General features: G+C 39.5%; 1 protein-coding gene across 3 annotated transcripts in view; it reads left to right on the top strand.

Annotated features, from left to right (window-relative positions):
• The first annotated feature begins 263 nt into the window (after window positions 1-263).
• Window positions 264-17,203, top strand: part of SEMA6B (semaphorin 6B) — a 205,010-nt gene continuing 188,070 nt past the window's right edge. The window contains exons 1-2 of one of the 3 annotated variants that reach the window (XM_072113425.1): window positions 264-691; window positions 4,073-4,273. Coding sequence is in view for 1 of the 3 variants with exons in the window: in XM_072113412.1 (XP_071969513.1) it covers window positions 422-424 (3 nt within the window). In the remaining 2 variants the exon portion in view is untranslated. The remainder of the gene's footprint in view (window positions 692-4,072; window positions 4,274-17,203) is intronic. The other 2 variants (XM_072113412.1, XM_072113419.1) reach the window with 2 other exon arrangements.

The following is a 17,203-nucleotide window of genomic DNA, read 5'->3' as shown; positions in this document are numbered from 1 at the left end:
TGCATACATTGGCTATAATAGGCATTGTAGATGCTTCCCCATTATAATGTATAGATAGTAGATATGTAGTAATGTATAGATAGATAGTAATAACTGGCTTGGATTTCATAGATGCCATTTGCCACCAATGCATACATTGGCTATAATAGGCATTGTAGATGCTTCCCCATTATTAATGTATAGATAGGCACAGAACACAGAAGCTCGGGCTAACCAATGGTGGGAGTAGTTGGGGTTTATTTTATGTCTGTGCGCACAAATGGGTGTGTAAAGCCACTTGTCAGTAACCACACTGCATTATTGGGGTCAAAAATTGGAAAATTCAGCCATTGGAAGCATTGTTATAGGTGAGGGCTTTAGAGAGGAACACGGCTGAGCAGAATGGGAGGAGACAGTTTTGGATAGACAGTGAATCTATGGCATGGTGAGTAGTAAGGGGAGACCAGGGACCCTAAGATTTATGGGAACGGATTCTATTGAAATCTAGACTGCATTGCCCAAAATACACAGGAGACACAGGGTGTGGGGCCATGACTGAGACACATCGAGGGACAATGGGCGCGCGAAACTAACGCCCATCCATACGCAGCAGCAGCCGCGGCTTGTGACAGGGACTGAAAGGAAGGATCTACTGGTAACATTCTGCTGCACAGCGGACATGGGGACCCGCAAAATGTAACAAGGACACCAGGTATGGTGACGTGAGGTGACACTCCAATGTTATTACCGACGCATACGGTATGGCTGCGAATATGCTATGGGCATTAGTGCACATACATATAGATGATTGCGTGTACGTGTTGTGGGATGTTATATGGCAACATTAGTGTCGCCCCAAGTATCTGTGTGAACACTAAGCCCTGGCATGTGGACAATAGTTGTATTGTTTGAAGCCATGAATGTGTAGACTGTTAATGCATATTATCTCTCATGATGTCTTTCACCTACAGCTTGCTACGTCTAATCTAGCATCTCGCTAAATACAGTCTATTTGTAGCCATCTATAAACACACACCTATAGCTGGGTTTGCTTTATTTGTTCCAGTGCTTTCTGTCTGGCAGACATGTATCCCCATGTTCTGGCCAGCAGTCACTGTATATCTGAACGTCCCCGGATTTCATTGGTTATTATTGTCATTGCTAGGTCTTTTTCCTTTTCACTCTCGCATGTAGCTCATTCAACAGTGATTATAACCCGTTTGTCTGTGCTAACCATATAGCCACCAGTACAAACCATGTTTGTTCTGTGATTCAGGAATTGAAGATCTTTCTGTGTATTAATGCCATGTTAATGGCAGGTAGTAGGCATGGTGATGAAAGATTAGCTCCCACTTCTTCCCTATATGATCGTTATAGACTGGGAGTTATCTGTGTCCTTTACTGCGAGAAATAGGAGATCTATATCTTTCTACACAACAAACAAATTGAGCTCATAAAATAGTACATTTTTGGCTGCTATTTTATGGACTGTCTTTTAATACATGGATTAATAAAGAAGATGGAATTTCATGTTTATATGGTGTTGGACAATATTCCTTTTCTTGAATATTATTGCATTCTTCAAAACCAGCGGGTATTATCACCGGTGTGTGAACGTTTTAGTTCTATTTTTTTTTTATCTTGATGATAGTAAATATGTTATCAGTTGTACAATACAGAATAATAATAAAAGAAAATCTAATTTGAAGCTATTATTAAACAATATAGGAAAACAAGGTGAAATAACTGCCCATAGCAACATATCATATGTCTGATTCCATACATGGGTACAGGCCACATTCAACTCTACATTTAGTCTTTCTGTTACAATTTCTGTTTAAGAAGAGTAACTGAACCAAAAAAATGTAGGTTAACAGAAGATCTTCTGTTCACCATCTGTTCCCCAGAGGTTTTAATAGACCTTCTATTACACATTGTTATTTTCTGCTATCAATAACTTACATACCCTCATGCCCTACAAGGCGCATAGTTTAGAGATAGAAGTTGCTCCATTATACCATTGTATAATTAGTGGCGTAACTAGAAGCTGGTGGGCCCCTGTGCAAAGTCTGTGCCAGGCCCCTGATTATAATGTATGGTTTATAGTAATAGTCTTCTCATATGGGAAAGTGACACCATGAGGGCCCCCTAAACTTCTTGGGCCCAGGTGCGATCGCAACCTCTGCACCCCCTAAAGTTAAGCCCCTGTGTATAATCTCTATGACACAATGTTATTGTTACTGTTTTTGGATTGCCCAAGTAATAAGTTTTGTCTATTGTCCTTTTCAATAAATGTTTATTGACCATAAAGACTTTGATTGAAATCACATTTGGATGGATTTAGTCTTAAACTGGCGGCACACGTGGCGTTTTGAACCTGTTTTTGGGCCGTTTTTAAGAAGTCCATTAAAGAACCCATGCGTTTTGAAAAATGCTTGTGGTTTTTGAAAACGCATCCTTTTTTGACCGGTTTTACCAATTCTCTTAATTAAGACGGGTCAAAAACGAGTGAATTTTCAAAAAACACATGTGCTTAAAAAAAGGGTGGTGGATTTGTGCAGATAATAGCAAGTGCTAGCAATAACTGACTGAATAACTGACGTGGCCCAGAGACCATGATAAATATGCCCCATAATCTGATTTTACCAGGTTGTTTTGGTTTAGGTGCAACAACAATTGGTGACACCCAAGGTGTTTCACTCTTTCAATAACAAAGTCTTTTAACCCCTTAGGGACAAAGCCAGTTTATAGCTTAAGGCTCAGCCCCATTTTTTGGATTCTGACCTTCCTCTCTTTATATGGTTATAACTTTTGAACTCTGTTATTTATCAAAGCGATTCTGAGATTGTTTTTCCCCACATGTTGAACTTCATTTTAGTGGTAAATTTTGGCCGATAAGTTTTGCGTTTATTTACAAAAAAAGAAGAAAAAATTATGAATTTTTTGAAAAATTTGCCATTTTTGAAATTTGAAATCATTGCGTTTTCAGGCAGATAGATTTACCACCTAAATAAGTTGCTGAATAACATTTTACATATGTCTACTTTACATTTTCATCATTTTTGAAATGTCTGGATAATTTATTTGGGTGTCACGCGGCTTACAAATAGAATATAAATTTTTTTTCAGAATTTCAGAATTTACTATTTTGGGGATAAATACTGTTTTGAATGAAATTTTAAATATTTAGCATTAAAACCCCCTAAAGGACCAACTCATTTTCAAATCTGCCCGCCTCAAACTATCAGAAACAGCTTTTAGGAAGATTGTTAACCCCTTGAAATCTTCATAGTAAGTGAATCAAAATGAAGATGAAATTTATAATGATCAAATTTTCTCGGTTATACGTTCATTTCACCCTAAAATGTACACATTTCCAAAAGAGAAAACCCACCATACAATTTGTTATGCAATTTCTCCTGAGTACAGAGACCCCCCATTTGTGGCCGTGACTTATATAATGGGTGCACGGCAAGGCGCAGTAGGGAAGGAGGGACCTGCAGCTGCCAGGATTTTAGTTTCCTCATTGGCCCCTTTTGTAGGCTATAAAATTTTCTCTTTTTTGTTATTGGGGCCATGTGATGGCATTTTTTTGGCGGGACGAGATGCTTTTTCCAGTGTTACCATTTTGGGGTTGGTATATTCAATTGTTAAAAATTTATGAACTTTTTTTTTAGGTCAGTAGTAGAAAAGCATCAATTCTGTACTGGATTTTTTACTTTTTTTTTCCCGTGTTCACCGTATAGCCTAATAATCATGTTATCTTTATTCTATGGGTCGATACGATTACGGGGATACCAGACTTGAATATTTTTTCTTATGTTTTACTAAATTTACCAAATAAAACCCTAATCTGGGGAAAAAAAAAAATATCATTTTTGCATCGCTGTCTTCCAAGTGGCATAATATTTTTTCTTTTTTGGCTACAGAGCTGGTGTATGGCTTGTTTTTTGCAGGACAGGTTGTACTTTGCACCAGTATCATTCTGGAGTAAATATGTTTTGTTGATCACTTTTTATTGCATTTTTTGTGGGATTCAATAGATAAAAACCATAATTTTTGGAGGGTTTTTAAATTTTTTTTTGTTCTACAGGTCCAAACTCGCAGTGTTCTGACCTCTTAGTGGACACGGGTGCTGAAACGCCAGGAGGGGGAACGTTAAAATTGGTGGCCAAAATGCCAGTCTTTATGAATTCTCCCCACTATGTCTCCTATTGATTTCCCATCAATTGCCAGCTCGGACTTAAATTTGCTACACAAAGGCAGTGGCTGAACCATAAGGAAATATTTTCAGGTTGGTAATTTTCCGAGCAGGTTTGTCCTCTAGGCAGTCATACACAGCTTGACTAATAACATTACCTACAAACTTTATACAGAGAACCTTGTGGATTAGATGATGATCTGGAGACTTTTGCAAAGCAATTATGTTTCCTACAGAATTGTGGCAAGTTGATCCCATTAATGGGCATGTTTTCTGGTGAGGATAGGAACCACCACTATTGTAGTAGGTTGTTGCCTGTGTATTAGGAACTTGTGGCTACTGAAGAAGATGACTGCTCTGGCTCTGCCTGGGTCTCTATGAGCGTGGCCTGATTCTCTGCTGCATCATTTGTGTGTGCAGTCTCCAGCAAATTTGCAAGAGTTATAGTAGGTAGGATCCCTCATGCCTGTATCCTTAAAAGAAAAATTAAAAAAAAAACAGAGCGAGGACCTAGTTAAAATAATTAACGTAGCAGTGGTGTATGTAATACTCTAACCTTGCAGCGCAAGTATGAGCGCATGTACCAATAGTACTCAAAGAAGCTCCTGAGATGCGGATGCTCAAATGGTTGGTTTATTGATAAAAAGACAGTAGCGCATTGTGGCTCAGGAACTGAGCCTTCATCAGGCATAAAATTAACCCCTTATTATCGACACTAGTTTTCAGCTCAATGACCAGACTCAATTTTTCAAATCTGCCGTGTGTCACAATAATTGGTTATAACTTTGGAACACTTTACATATCCAGGTGATTTTGAGAATGTTTTCTCATGACACATTGTACTTCATGTTAGTTGTAAAATTTAAGTGATACATTTTGCGTTTGTCTGAAAAAAAGTGAAAATTTGGCAAAAGTTTGTAAAAATTCTTCATCTTCCGAATTTGAAATGTTCTGCTTTCCGACAGGAAGTAAAACTACCCAAAAACCTTAATAATTAACATTTACGGAATGTCTGCTTTATGTTGAGATATTTTATGCATCTTGTCATTTTTCTAGGATGTTATGAGGCGCAGAACTTTAGGTGCCATTTTTCTCATTTTCATGAAAATCCCCAAAACTCACAAAGTGACTTTGAAAGGCCTACATAATAGTAAAACCCCGTAAATTACCCCACTATAGAAACTTCACCCCTCAACGTATGTAAAACAACTTCTATTGAGTCTATTAACCCTTTAAGTGTTTCATATAGGTTAAAACAATATGGACCTGCGATTTAGAAACTTTTAAATGTTTTTGGAAAATAAATTCATTTAGGCCAAAACTGACAGTTTCATAATATATTAAATGATGAAATGCTCTGCAACGTTTGCTGCCCAATTTCTCCCGAGTGTACTGATACCCCATGTGTGGTGGTAAACGGTTGTACAGGCGCACGGCCAGGCATAGAATGAAAGCAGAGCCAGTCACAGCAGATTTGTATTGTCACATTGTACAAGCTATAAATTTAAATTTTTTTGATAATGCGAATATATGAGGGCTTATTATTTATGGGATGAGATACAATGTATAGATAATTATTTTGGGGGGGTCTTAAGGTTATTCGTGAGATTTTATAAACTACTTCAAGGGGAACACAAACAAAATCATCAATTTTTATTTTGGATTTTTAGCACTTTTTTCCCCCCGCTCACCGTAACGTAAAAGTAATATTTTATCTTTATTCTCTGGTTCACTACGATTATGGTGATACCTTATTTATATAGTTTTTCTTATCTTTGCTCAATTTTGCTGGGAAAAAAACCAATATTGCAGAAAATCGAATTGTTTTTACTATTGACAAATTTTTAGGGCATAACTTCTGTATCTTTCTGTTGTCAGATCTGGTTGAGGGCTTATTTTTTGCGTAAAGAGTTGTTCTTTTCGGTCGTATAATATTAGGGAACGTAACTTTTTTTGATAACTTTTTAGAACATTTTTTATGATGGTGTTTGATGAAAAATTGCATACCGTATATATACTTGTGTATAAGCCGAGTTTTTCAGCACAAAAAATGTTACAAAACCCACTTTAAAAAATAACCCATTAAAAAAAATAAACTTAAAGTACTGGGGGGCAGTCTGTATCCTACTAGGGGCTGGCAGGCTGTATCCTACTAGAGGGCTGGCTGTATACTACATGGGGGCTGGCTGGCTGTAAACTACATGGGGGCTGGCTGGCTGTAAACTACATGGGGGCTGGCTGGCTGTAAACTACATGGGGGCTGGCTGGCTGTATACTACATGGGGGCTGGCTGGCTGTATACTACATGGGGGCTGGCTGGCTGTATACTACATGGGGGCTGGCTGGCTGTATACTACATGGGGGCTGGCTGTATACTACATGGGGGCTGGCTGTATATTACATGGGGGCTGGCTGGCTGTATATTACATGGGGGCTGGCTGGCTGTATACTACATGGGGGCAGGCTGTATATTACATGAGGGCTGGCTGTCTGTATATTACATGGGGGCTGGCTGTCTGTATATTACATGGGGGCTGGCTGTCTGTATATTACATGGGGGCTGGCTGTCTGTATATTACATGGGGGCTGGATGGTTGTATACTACATAGGGGCAGGCTGGTGGCTGTATACTACAGGGGGCTGGTGGCTGTATACTACAGGGGGCTGGTGGCTGTATACTACAGGGGGCTGGTGGCTGTATACTACAGGGGTTCACAGTTTTTGGTGGTAAAATTAGGGGTCTCGGCTTATACTTGAGTATATATGGTATTACGGGAAGTTTTTCGTGTTTTTTTTTACGCCATTCACAGAGTGGGTTCAGTAATGATTTAGATTTATTGTAACGATTAATACGGACATGGTGATACCAAATATAAAAGTTTTTTTTGTTTTTTATATACTTTATTTGCATTTTATGTGTAACTAGGGAGATTATGGGACTTTTATTTCAATTATTTATTTAATTCTAATTATAAAATGACTTAATCTTTTTTTTTTCTTTTACTTTTCTACATTTTCCACCTTTTGGCTTAAACAAGCATTCATCCGATCGCATGTTCAAACTTTTACACTGCAATACATTTGTATCGCAGTGTACAGTGTAAGGAACTGAGCATGCTGAGCATACTCAGTTACATACAGTCGGGTCCTGCCAGGAGGCAGAACCCGGCAGGGACAGAAGCCGGCAGCCTCGGGTCACTTGCTGGAGCCCGGGGCTTTAGCAGGAGGGATCGGATTCCCCTTTAAGCACATCTGGGTTGTCCGATCCACGGTGGAGACACACGATGTGGTCATGCTTGACCGCGGCGTGTAAGGGGCTAAACACCTGGGATTGGAGTTTTTCCGTTCCCGGGTGTTAGTGCCAACACCGGCACCAAACTAACCCAATGTGCCGAAATCTTCTTCTGACGCGCCGCTGTAGAAAGGCGTTGCGTCAGTTAAAGTACCCTTAATGACCGCCGTAGAATCCAGATAGGGCGGTCATTAAGGGGTTAACAAAACAACTTATTTATATACACTTAACCCCTTAACGCCGAAGCCACTTTTCACCTTCCTGACACAGCCCATTTTTTCAAAGCTTCCCTGTGTCACTATAAGTGGTTAAAACTTCGGAACGCTTTAACATATCCAAGTGATTTTGAAATAGTTTTCTCGTGACACATTGTACTTCATGTTAGTTAAAACATTTTGGTGGTATGTTTTGCATTTATTTATGAGAAAATCAGATATTTGGTGAAAATTTGGAAAAATTCTCAATTTTCAAAATTCAAAATGTTCTACTTTTTCCACACATGAGTCATAGCACCAAAAAACGTAATTACTAACATTCACCGAATGTCTACTTTATGCCTCCATGGTTTTTTATACATACTCTCATTTTTGTAGGATGTTATGGGGCTTTGAATGTCAGGTGCAATTTTTCACATTTTCATAAAAAAAGCAAAATCCTGCTATTGAGGGACCTTCTCACTTTGAAGTCACTTTGAGAGGCCTAAATAAAAGTAAAACCCAATAAATTACCTCATTATAGAAACTAAACCCCTCAACATACGTAAAACAACTTTTATGAAGTTTGTTAACCCTTTAATTGTTTTACAGGGGTTAAAACAAAATCGGATGCAATTTCGAAATTTAATTTTTTTGGGCTAAATGAATGTGTTTTTCATAAAATGTACAAATTCTCAGTGGATAAAATACCAAAACGCTCCACAAAATTTGATACCCATCTCTCCCACATATAACAATACCCCATATGTGGTGGTAACCTGCTATATGGGCACATGGCAGGGCATCGAAGGGAAGCTGCGCCATTCAGAGCAGATTATTCATTGTCACTTTATAATGGCTATACAATCTTTATTTTTTTGGCAATTTGGACATATAAGGGCTTATTTTTTGTGATATGAGATACACTTTACAAATTCTTTGTTTTAGTGGGTCTGTAGGCTTTTGATGAGATTTTATTGACTCTTTGATGTTTGGAGGAAAAGAAAATTGTCAATTTTTGGTTACTTTTTTTTGTATCTTTTTGGGGTTGTACACCGTACACTAAAAATGCTATATTATCTTTATTCTATAGATCACTACGATTACGGTCATTTATATAGTTTTTCGTATATTTTTACAATTTTACAGGAAAAAACGAATATAAAGAAAATCGCATTTGTTTTTGCATTGCCTCTTTTCGGAGATATAAGTTTAATATTTTTTGGTTGACAGAGCTGGTTTAAGGCTTATTTTTTACGAGTTGGGTTGTCCTTTTCAGTGGTACCATTTTGGTGCACATAACTTTTTGGAACATTTTTGTGAAGGGATTTTATTAAAATTTACATTTTTGGCGAGTTTTTCGGGTTTTGTTTTACGGTGTTCAACGTACGGGTCCAATAATGTTTCTGACTTACTGTACAGATTGTTACGGATGTGGTGATACCAAATACCGTAAGCCTGCCCCCAGTAGAAGACAGCCTGCCCCCAGCATTAAAAAAAAAAACAACTTATATACTCACCCTCCGGTGGCCCCGGTGTGCAGCGCTGCTCTCCCGATGTCCGCGTGGCTTGTCTTCAGGCTTCCGCGCTCGTCTTCTTTCTTTTCCTGGGCGCCGCCATTGCTCTCTACCGGCCGGCGCGCCGCTGCTGACGTCATACTAGGCGCCGCTCGGGGGAAAAACATGGCGGTGCCCAGCAGAAGACGATCCGCGCGGGCATTGGGGGAGCAGCGCTGCACATTGGGGCCACCGGAGGGCGAGTATATAAGTTTATTATTTTTTAAGTATTTTTTTACTTATTTTTTACTTTATTGACTCGTGTATAAGCCGTGGGGACGTTTTTCAGCACATTTTTTGTGCTGAAAAACTCGGCTTATACACAAGTATATACGGTATGTGGGGGGTTTTGGTTATTTTCAGTTTTTTTTTTACTTTATTAGATGTGTATTAGGGAATGTTTGTGTTTAGGGGACTTTAACTTTAATTAATTCTTTTTTTAAAAAAGTGTGTTCAATTAGTGTTTTTAACTTTTTTTCTTTACTTTTACTGGTTAGCTTGAACAAGCGATCCACTGATCGCTTGTTCAAGCTATTCTTCACCTAACACAGTGTAATACAGATGTATTACACTATATTATGTGACACACTGAGTCATAGCCAGGTCCTGGCCAGGGCACTGGCAGTCCCGGGGCTGCGATCGGAGCCACGGACCCCCCGTTAAATGCTGTGGGGTGTGTGTTTGTCCGATTCCAGTTAAATGCCCCTGACACGGCATTCCCTCCGATGCCCTCCGATCGCGGATGTTAGTGGCGGGTGTCGGCTATAATATATAGCTGACACCCGCAGCTTCTGGCGCCGGCTCCGTTAAGGAGCCGGAGCCAGAAGTATGACGTAGTATTACTGCATATTGCGGGAACGCACCTCCCGCCATGCAGTAATAGTACGTCAAATGTCGGGAAGGGGTTAATGACTCGGGAAAACATTGGGAACAGAAGGTATGGTGACGTCATCCGTCACTATGTAAATCCTGATAAATATGTATATATAGAAAAACAATGATAGTGGAGCAATTAATCTAAATAAAATTGGTATTAAAGTTTGATAGGACGTAATGAAATCAAACTCGCCCTCTTGAGCGTGTGGTTGCTATGCAACTCCATGTGTTACAGAAGCTGATAAGGGACAAAATTGAGATAGGCTGTGCTTGAGGAAACCTTTCTAGACATCTATTTATGGAAAAATGTACTTTTAAAGACTTTACATTAACCCCAATTAAAGGACACCTGTCATCAGGTCTGTGTCACTTGTCCTGTCACTACTACCTGTTGGAGCAGCTCACAAGGATCCATCCCAGCCTTTATCTAGTTATTTCATACATTAATCATTGTAAAATCACATATTTTTTATCATGTAAATGAGGCTGGTCACATGGTCAGAGGCAGTGATGTGACCCCTGTTACCCCTCTCCTCTCCTCCCCCTTCTCATGTCTGCGTGTAATGTATAGTAAAGCATGGCTAGTATCTGTACTTTATCTGCTGACATGCTGCATCCTCCTAATATACAGGTGAGAGACACAGACATCAGCTACACATGAATCTGACATGTTCTGCTGTAACATGGCTGCCTGGAGCTGCTGTATCCCTCCTAAACACACACACACATGCACACACAGGCTGCCGGGGGCGTGGCCACCAGCACCAGGAAGTACATCATTATACAGCCTCACACCATTATACAGGCTGTCAGTCATGCACTGGGGGTGTGGCTGTGCCTCCCACTCATGAATAGAGTGGACAGCTTGAATATGCTAATGCTTCATTGGACATTTCACAGGTCATTTGCATACAGCTTTAGGACCTCATTGCTTAGGTTTACAGGCATGTAGAGGGACAATAAAGGGATAGAGGCAATGCTCTCTAATGGCAGTTTATGAAAATATATTTAGTTTAGGGGGTTATTTTGCATGACGGGTTCTCTTTAAACAGGTCCCAGATAATCAGTGCATTAGGGTCAAAACACTAAGGGATATTGGATATTTAAATTAGACACCCTATACCTCAATAGTCTCAGTGAGGTAATTGAATCAGTGGGATAACGGCATGAATTGAATATATATAAGTCCCATTTTATATTTATTCATTTTTTAGGTATTATATATTTCTTGGGAAAAGAAACATTCAATGGGAATTCATATCATATATCTTCCCGTCAAAAGCTCTTAGAATGCATACTATGTATACCTTTTTATCATATGTCTACAGTATTCTCCAGCATAGTAATACAGAGCAACTTTATACTGATAACTGGCTGCTTTAGTTTTTGCTTCTCATCAGCCTCTGTAGCACTTAGAGCTGCTCAGCAACCAGGGAGAGTTTCAATTCACCGGCCGGTTTCAAATTTGTCCTTTATCATCTTCCGTATAGCATAGCAACCACACTCTCAGGAGGTTAAGTTTGAATTAACTACATACTATCAAACTATAGTACCAATTCTATACAGATTAATTGCTCCAATATGGTTATACATATATATTCCATGTTTCTTGTATTTGTATGTTTTTAATTTGTAGCACCTATCAGGATTCACGGAGTGACTGATGTCACTATACCTTCCGTCCCCATTCTTTTTCTTTTTCCAGGTCATTAAATGTATATAAATAATGTTTTGTATCTAAATTTAAAGCCTGAAGAAGGCTCAGTTCTTGAGCCGAAACGCATTGCTGTCTTTTTTATCAATAAACCAACCATTTGATTATTGCACCTGCATTTCATGAACTTCTTTGAACGCCAGCAATCTCCTCGACTGACCCGAGTGTAGTTGGCCCCCCACTTTGTTCAAACCAAACAAAATTGGTGTGAAACGTTTGAGCAGCAGAAATTTTCATTTGTGCCGCTATAGTTTTAAGATATTGATAAAAGTTTCCAGAGGTCATCAGAGGTCAACCAGACCCCCCCTTTTCCCAAATCGAACAAAATTGGTGCCAAGCACTTCTGCTACGATTGTGGTGCTCAAATTTTTGTTTGTGCTGTTATGTAACACCGGCTGACTCTCGAGAGATGATTGCGCAGTCCCGAGGCACTGGCAGACCCCGGAGCTGCAATCAGAGCAGCAGACATCTCCCCCCACCTTCAGTAAGAGCATTGGGGGGTCAATTCACTTGAAATGCCCCTTAAACGCTGCAGTCAAGCGTGTAAGGGGTTAACACCCGTGATCGTTTGTGCTGCTCAAATTTTTGTTTGTGCTATTTTTGTTTTGAAGATATTAACGAAATTGTAAAGGTCAAAAGGTCAGTCAGCCCCCCTCAACATTAATCGAATCAAACAAAACTGATGTCAAACATTTGCGCAATGTTTTTGCTGGTTTGTGCAGCAAAAATTTTTGCTTGTGCTGCTAACATTTTTTGCAAAAAATGTTTGCTGCACAAACGTAGCACAAACGTTTGACACCACTTTTGTTTGATTCGGTTAATGTGGGGGGGGGGCTGGCTGACCCTTTGACCTTTACAATTTAGTTAATATCTTCAAAACAAAAGTAGCACAAACAAAAATTTGAGCAGCACAAACGATCGCGGGTGTTAACCCCTTCCACGCTTGACTGCAGCGTTTAAGGGGCATTTCAAGTGAATTGACCCCCCCATGGCTCTTACTGAAGGTGGGGGGGGGGGATGTCTGTTGCTCTGATTGCAGCTCCGGGGTCTGCCAGTGCCTTGGGACTGCGCGATCATCTCCCGAGAGTCAGCCGGTGTTACATGACACAGTGTAATACATCTGTATTACACTGTTATATGAATGACGGCTGGAACAAGCGATCAAAGCATCACTTGTTCAAGCCAACCTATTAAAAAATAAAAGTTTAAAACACTTAATCAAGTTTCTGTAATAAAAAGAATTAAAGTAAAAGTCACCTAAACACAATCATTAAAAAAATGCAAGCCCTTATATGTCCAAATTGCCCAAAAAATTTAAAGATTGTATAGCCACTAAAGAGCGACAATGCATAATCTGCTCTGAATGGCGCAGCTTCTCTTCAATGCCCTGGCGTGTGCCCATACTGCAGTTTACCACCACATATGGGGTATTGTTATACTCGGGAGAGATTGGATATCAAACTTTGTGGAGCTTTTTGGTATATTTTATGAAAAACACATTAATTTATCCCAAAAAATTTTGAAATTGCATCCGGTTTTGTTTTAATCCCTGTAAAACATTTAAAGGGTTAACAAACTTCTTAAAAGTTGTTTTATGTAAGTTTAGGGGTGTACGTAATGGGGTAATTTATGGGGTTTTACCTTTATTTAGGCCTCTCAAAAGGTACTTGAAACCTGAGCAGGTCCCTCAATAGCGTGATTTTTCGTTATTTATGAAAATGAGAAAAATCGCACCTAACGTTCCAAGCCACTTAACATCCTACAAAAATGAGAGGATGCATAAAAAACATGTCCACATAAAGTAGACATTCGGTGAATGTTACTTATTAAGTTTTTTTGCTGTTATGACTTTGAATAGAAATAGTAGAACATTTTGAATTTCGGAAATTGAGAATTTTTCCAAATTTTCACCAAATATCTGACTTTCTCATAAATAAATGTAAAACATACCACCACAATTTTTCAACATGAAGTACAAAGTGTCACAAGATAACAATTTCAAAATCACTTGGATATGTTAATGCGTTCTGAATTTATAACCATTTGTAGTGACACAGGGCAGATCTGAAAAAATTGGCTATGAGAGGAAGGTGAACAGTCGCTTCGGCGTTAAATTGTCTATTCTTGAAAACCTCAAAAGCAGGATTTGGATGTGGAGAAAAGTTCTCGCTCATTGCTTCGTTACATAGCTCATAGTCACTGTTATCTCCTGTATTAGACAGAGTTATGAAAATATCATAGACCTGTTTCCCAGCATAATGCAGTAGCATGGCTTTTAATTTTGCATTGTGAGTTACGTTCATAGCTTACAAAAATATCTCAAAGCACTTTAGCCACTTATTCCAGCACGCTCCCAAGTTTGATTGGGACAGTTGCATAGCAAAAGAAGAACGCTGGTAAACAGGCCATGGTGGATGCTAGCATTACAGTCTAGGTAGCAATCTTCTGTGTTGGCAGTCATACTGCATGTGTGTTTACAATGTGTTTGTGCTTACACTACGCTCAAGTTTCCATCGCATTTGCATCCCAGTCGCATTGCAATTTGTAACATTGCTTTTTTGTAAAAATTTTGTAAAAACCATGTGAACACAATACTAGCAGGTTGTGTATGAAAATAGAAAAAAAATCAGAGCTCATGTGTTCTATCATTGCCTGCTGCTGATTGGACAGTATAAAAGAAAATTAGCATAACATACACCTCCAGCCCCAGCCCCTCCTATCTCACCAAACAGACATTATAATGGTCAGATATATACCGTATGTGTGGTATAATAGGGGCTAGAAAGAAAATGCAAAGTGTTTAGCAGCCTCTGCAGAATGATATGCGAATCTGACATGTGCGAGGTTGTGAAAGGTCCTCTTTAAAGTAGAAAAACTGAAAGGTGGAAAATGGAAAGGTAGAACACAGTTGGCTCCAGAAAGCTAAAATAAAACTACCCATATATACTAGAATATAAGCTGACCTGAAGAAGCATCACCATAGATAAAGGTTATTTACTTAAAGAGCAGTAAGACTATGGAACTCTCTGCCACAGGAGATTGTTACGATGGACTCTATGTACATGTTCAAGAGAGACCTGGATGATTTTCTGGAGAGCAAAAATATCACGGGTTATGGGGAAAAAACATGTAATTCTTTAAAGGGCACCTACCACCCCGATTTTACATATAAAGGTAGAAGGGGTGGTAGGTGGATGGATGGGACGTGAGGATAGCCCTTTTTTGGGCTAATCCTCACGTCCGGGTGTCTTTTAGAAAACTTTATAGCAGATATATGCAAAATTTTTAAGCGGCTACTGGGGCGTGGAGTAGCCGGACATGAGGCTACTAGCAGGGCCGGTTCTAGACAAAGTGGGGCCCTAGGCAAAATTAAAAGTGGGGCCCCAAAATAAAACTATTTTATGACCAGTCACAGTCAGCAAGAGGCTCCTTTAGTATGGTAAAACAAACTGTAATATGGGAGAATTTTATAGGAGATAGATGATAGGGAGATTTATGGGCAGCATGGTGGCTCCGTGATTAGCACTACAGCCTTGCAGCGCTGGTCAACATCTGCAAAGATTTTGTATGTTCTCTCTGTGTCTGCGTGGGTTTCCTCCGGGTCCTCCGGTTTCCTCCCACACTCCAAAAAATTACTGGTAGGTTGATTAGACTGTGAGGCCCATTGGGGAGAGGGACTGATATTTTCTGAAAGCAGACACTTGCCCCATTTTCAAAATTGCATCAAAGAGTTTATAGACATAGGCGCCTTCATTCAATTTTGATTCAAATTGAAACATTTTATTAAAAAAAATACTTAAAATTTGACTTTGATGGCAAAAAATTTGATCCAAACAGAAAATGTTTACCTTCACATCTCCTAAATGTAATGCATGGACATGTGTATAGTTCACAAATGTGCCCTATTGATATGTTCACATAAATAAATCCACATAATATCACTAAAACTGTAATAACTAGAGATCTGCTTTTCAGCTAGACATTTTTAGACAGTCTAAACCTCTCTAATGAGATAATAAAAGTCACATTTAGATGTGCGCCATTGTATTATCCGCACAATAACAGAACCCTCCGCGCTTCATAAGAATGAGAGTGAGAATGTCAGGTGTAAATAATGGAGGATGGTGTGAAATAAAAACTTTATTCCAGAACATGTGTGTGTTTTTGGTGTTACATATAGCTTTATGGACATGTTCTGGTCGCGGTGTAGTCACATCAGGCGAAGAGGATCGAATGTTCATCGTATCAGTCAATTTTCCCAACAAGAAAAAACTATCACAAAATAAAAGGGAATAAGATAGAAAGGGCCACATTTATCACTTTTGTGCGCCTAAGTGTAGTAGTTGCGCCTAAATTCTGGCGCACTGTTTTCCAGAATTATCACAAGCTACAACCATCTGTGATAAGGTAATTTCCTGCCTCTTATTAATCACTTTACTTTAACACAGTTTAGGCGCAGTTTAGGCGCAATGTTAGATTCGGGCACTTACATGTCATCCTGCTACAAGCTCCTCTCTGCTTCTCCCACAGCCCAGAATGAAGATAACACTCACAGCAGCACCCAGGTGTGTGACAACCTGCACCCAGTGACCTCCTCAGCAGGGGCTTCTCCTGGAGGGGATCCCCCAGTGCTGATCTCCTGCTGCACCCCTGTAATTCTGTACAGTATCCCCCTCAGACACACTGGTGATACTGTGCAGAATTACATGGGGGACACTTGTCTGTAGTATCTGCAACATTCTGCAACGTTCTCAGCTCTCTTGCTTTGAGCTCAGGATTCTGCAGAATGTTTTGTAAATAGAAGGTGATGAACTGTAAATAGAGTCTGCAGCTCCTGTCTGCAGAGCATCTAATGTCTGTATGATCTGTTCTAGTGTCTGCAGAGTATCTAATGTCTGTATGATCTGTTCTAGTGTCTGGCTGAGCTTTGCTGCTAGAAATGAGCTGTTCTGCAAAGGGGCTCAGTGCTTTCTTCTCAGTTAACACCACCTTCGGGATGGAGTGTTTTTGCGCCCATTTTTGCGCCTAAATGAAAAGTCGGAAGTGATGAATATCCCAAGGCGCAGCAAAACATCTGGATTGCTAGGATAAATGAGGGAAAGCTGGTTATTTTTGCTGCGCAGCTAGTTTGGCAAAAATGGCGCAAAAACGGTGCGCCTGAATGAAAAGGCCCAAAAACAACAGAAAAAAAAACGATTGATACATGTGGCCCAAAGTGTGTTCTTCGATAGTTCTGCATAGAGAAGGGTTAAAAACATGAATATTAGTTGATATTATCCATTCTCAAAATGTAGTACTAGTAACATATAGAGTGAATATTTCCATTATCTGTGAGGTGCAGCAGCTCCTGTGTGCAGCAAATGCTCCCTGTAGCCTGATGGCTAAGAATCT

This window comes from Engystomops pustulosus, chromosome 1 (genome assembly GCF_040894005.1).
Source record: "Engystomops pustulosus chromosome 1, aEngPut4.maternal, whole genome shotgun sequence".
Classification (NCBI taxonomy): Eukaryota; Metazoa; Chordata; class Amphibia; order Anura; family Leptodactylidae; genus Engystomops; species Engystomops pustulosus.
This window is presented reverse-complemented; position numbering and strand designations above follow the sequence as displayed.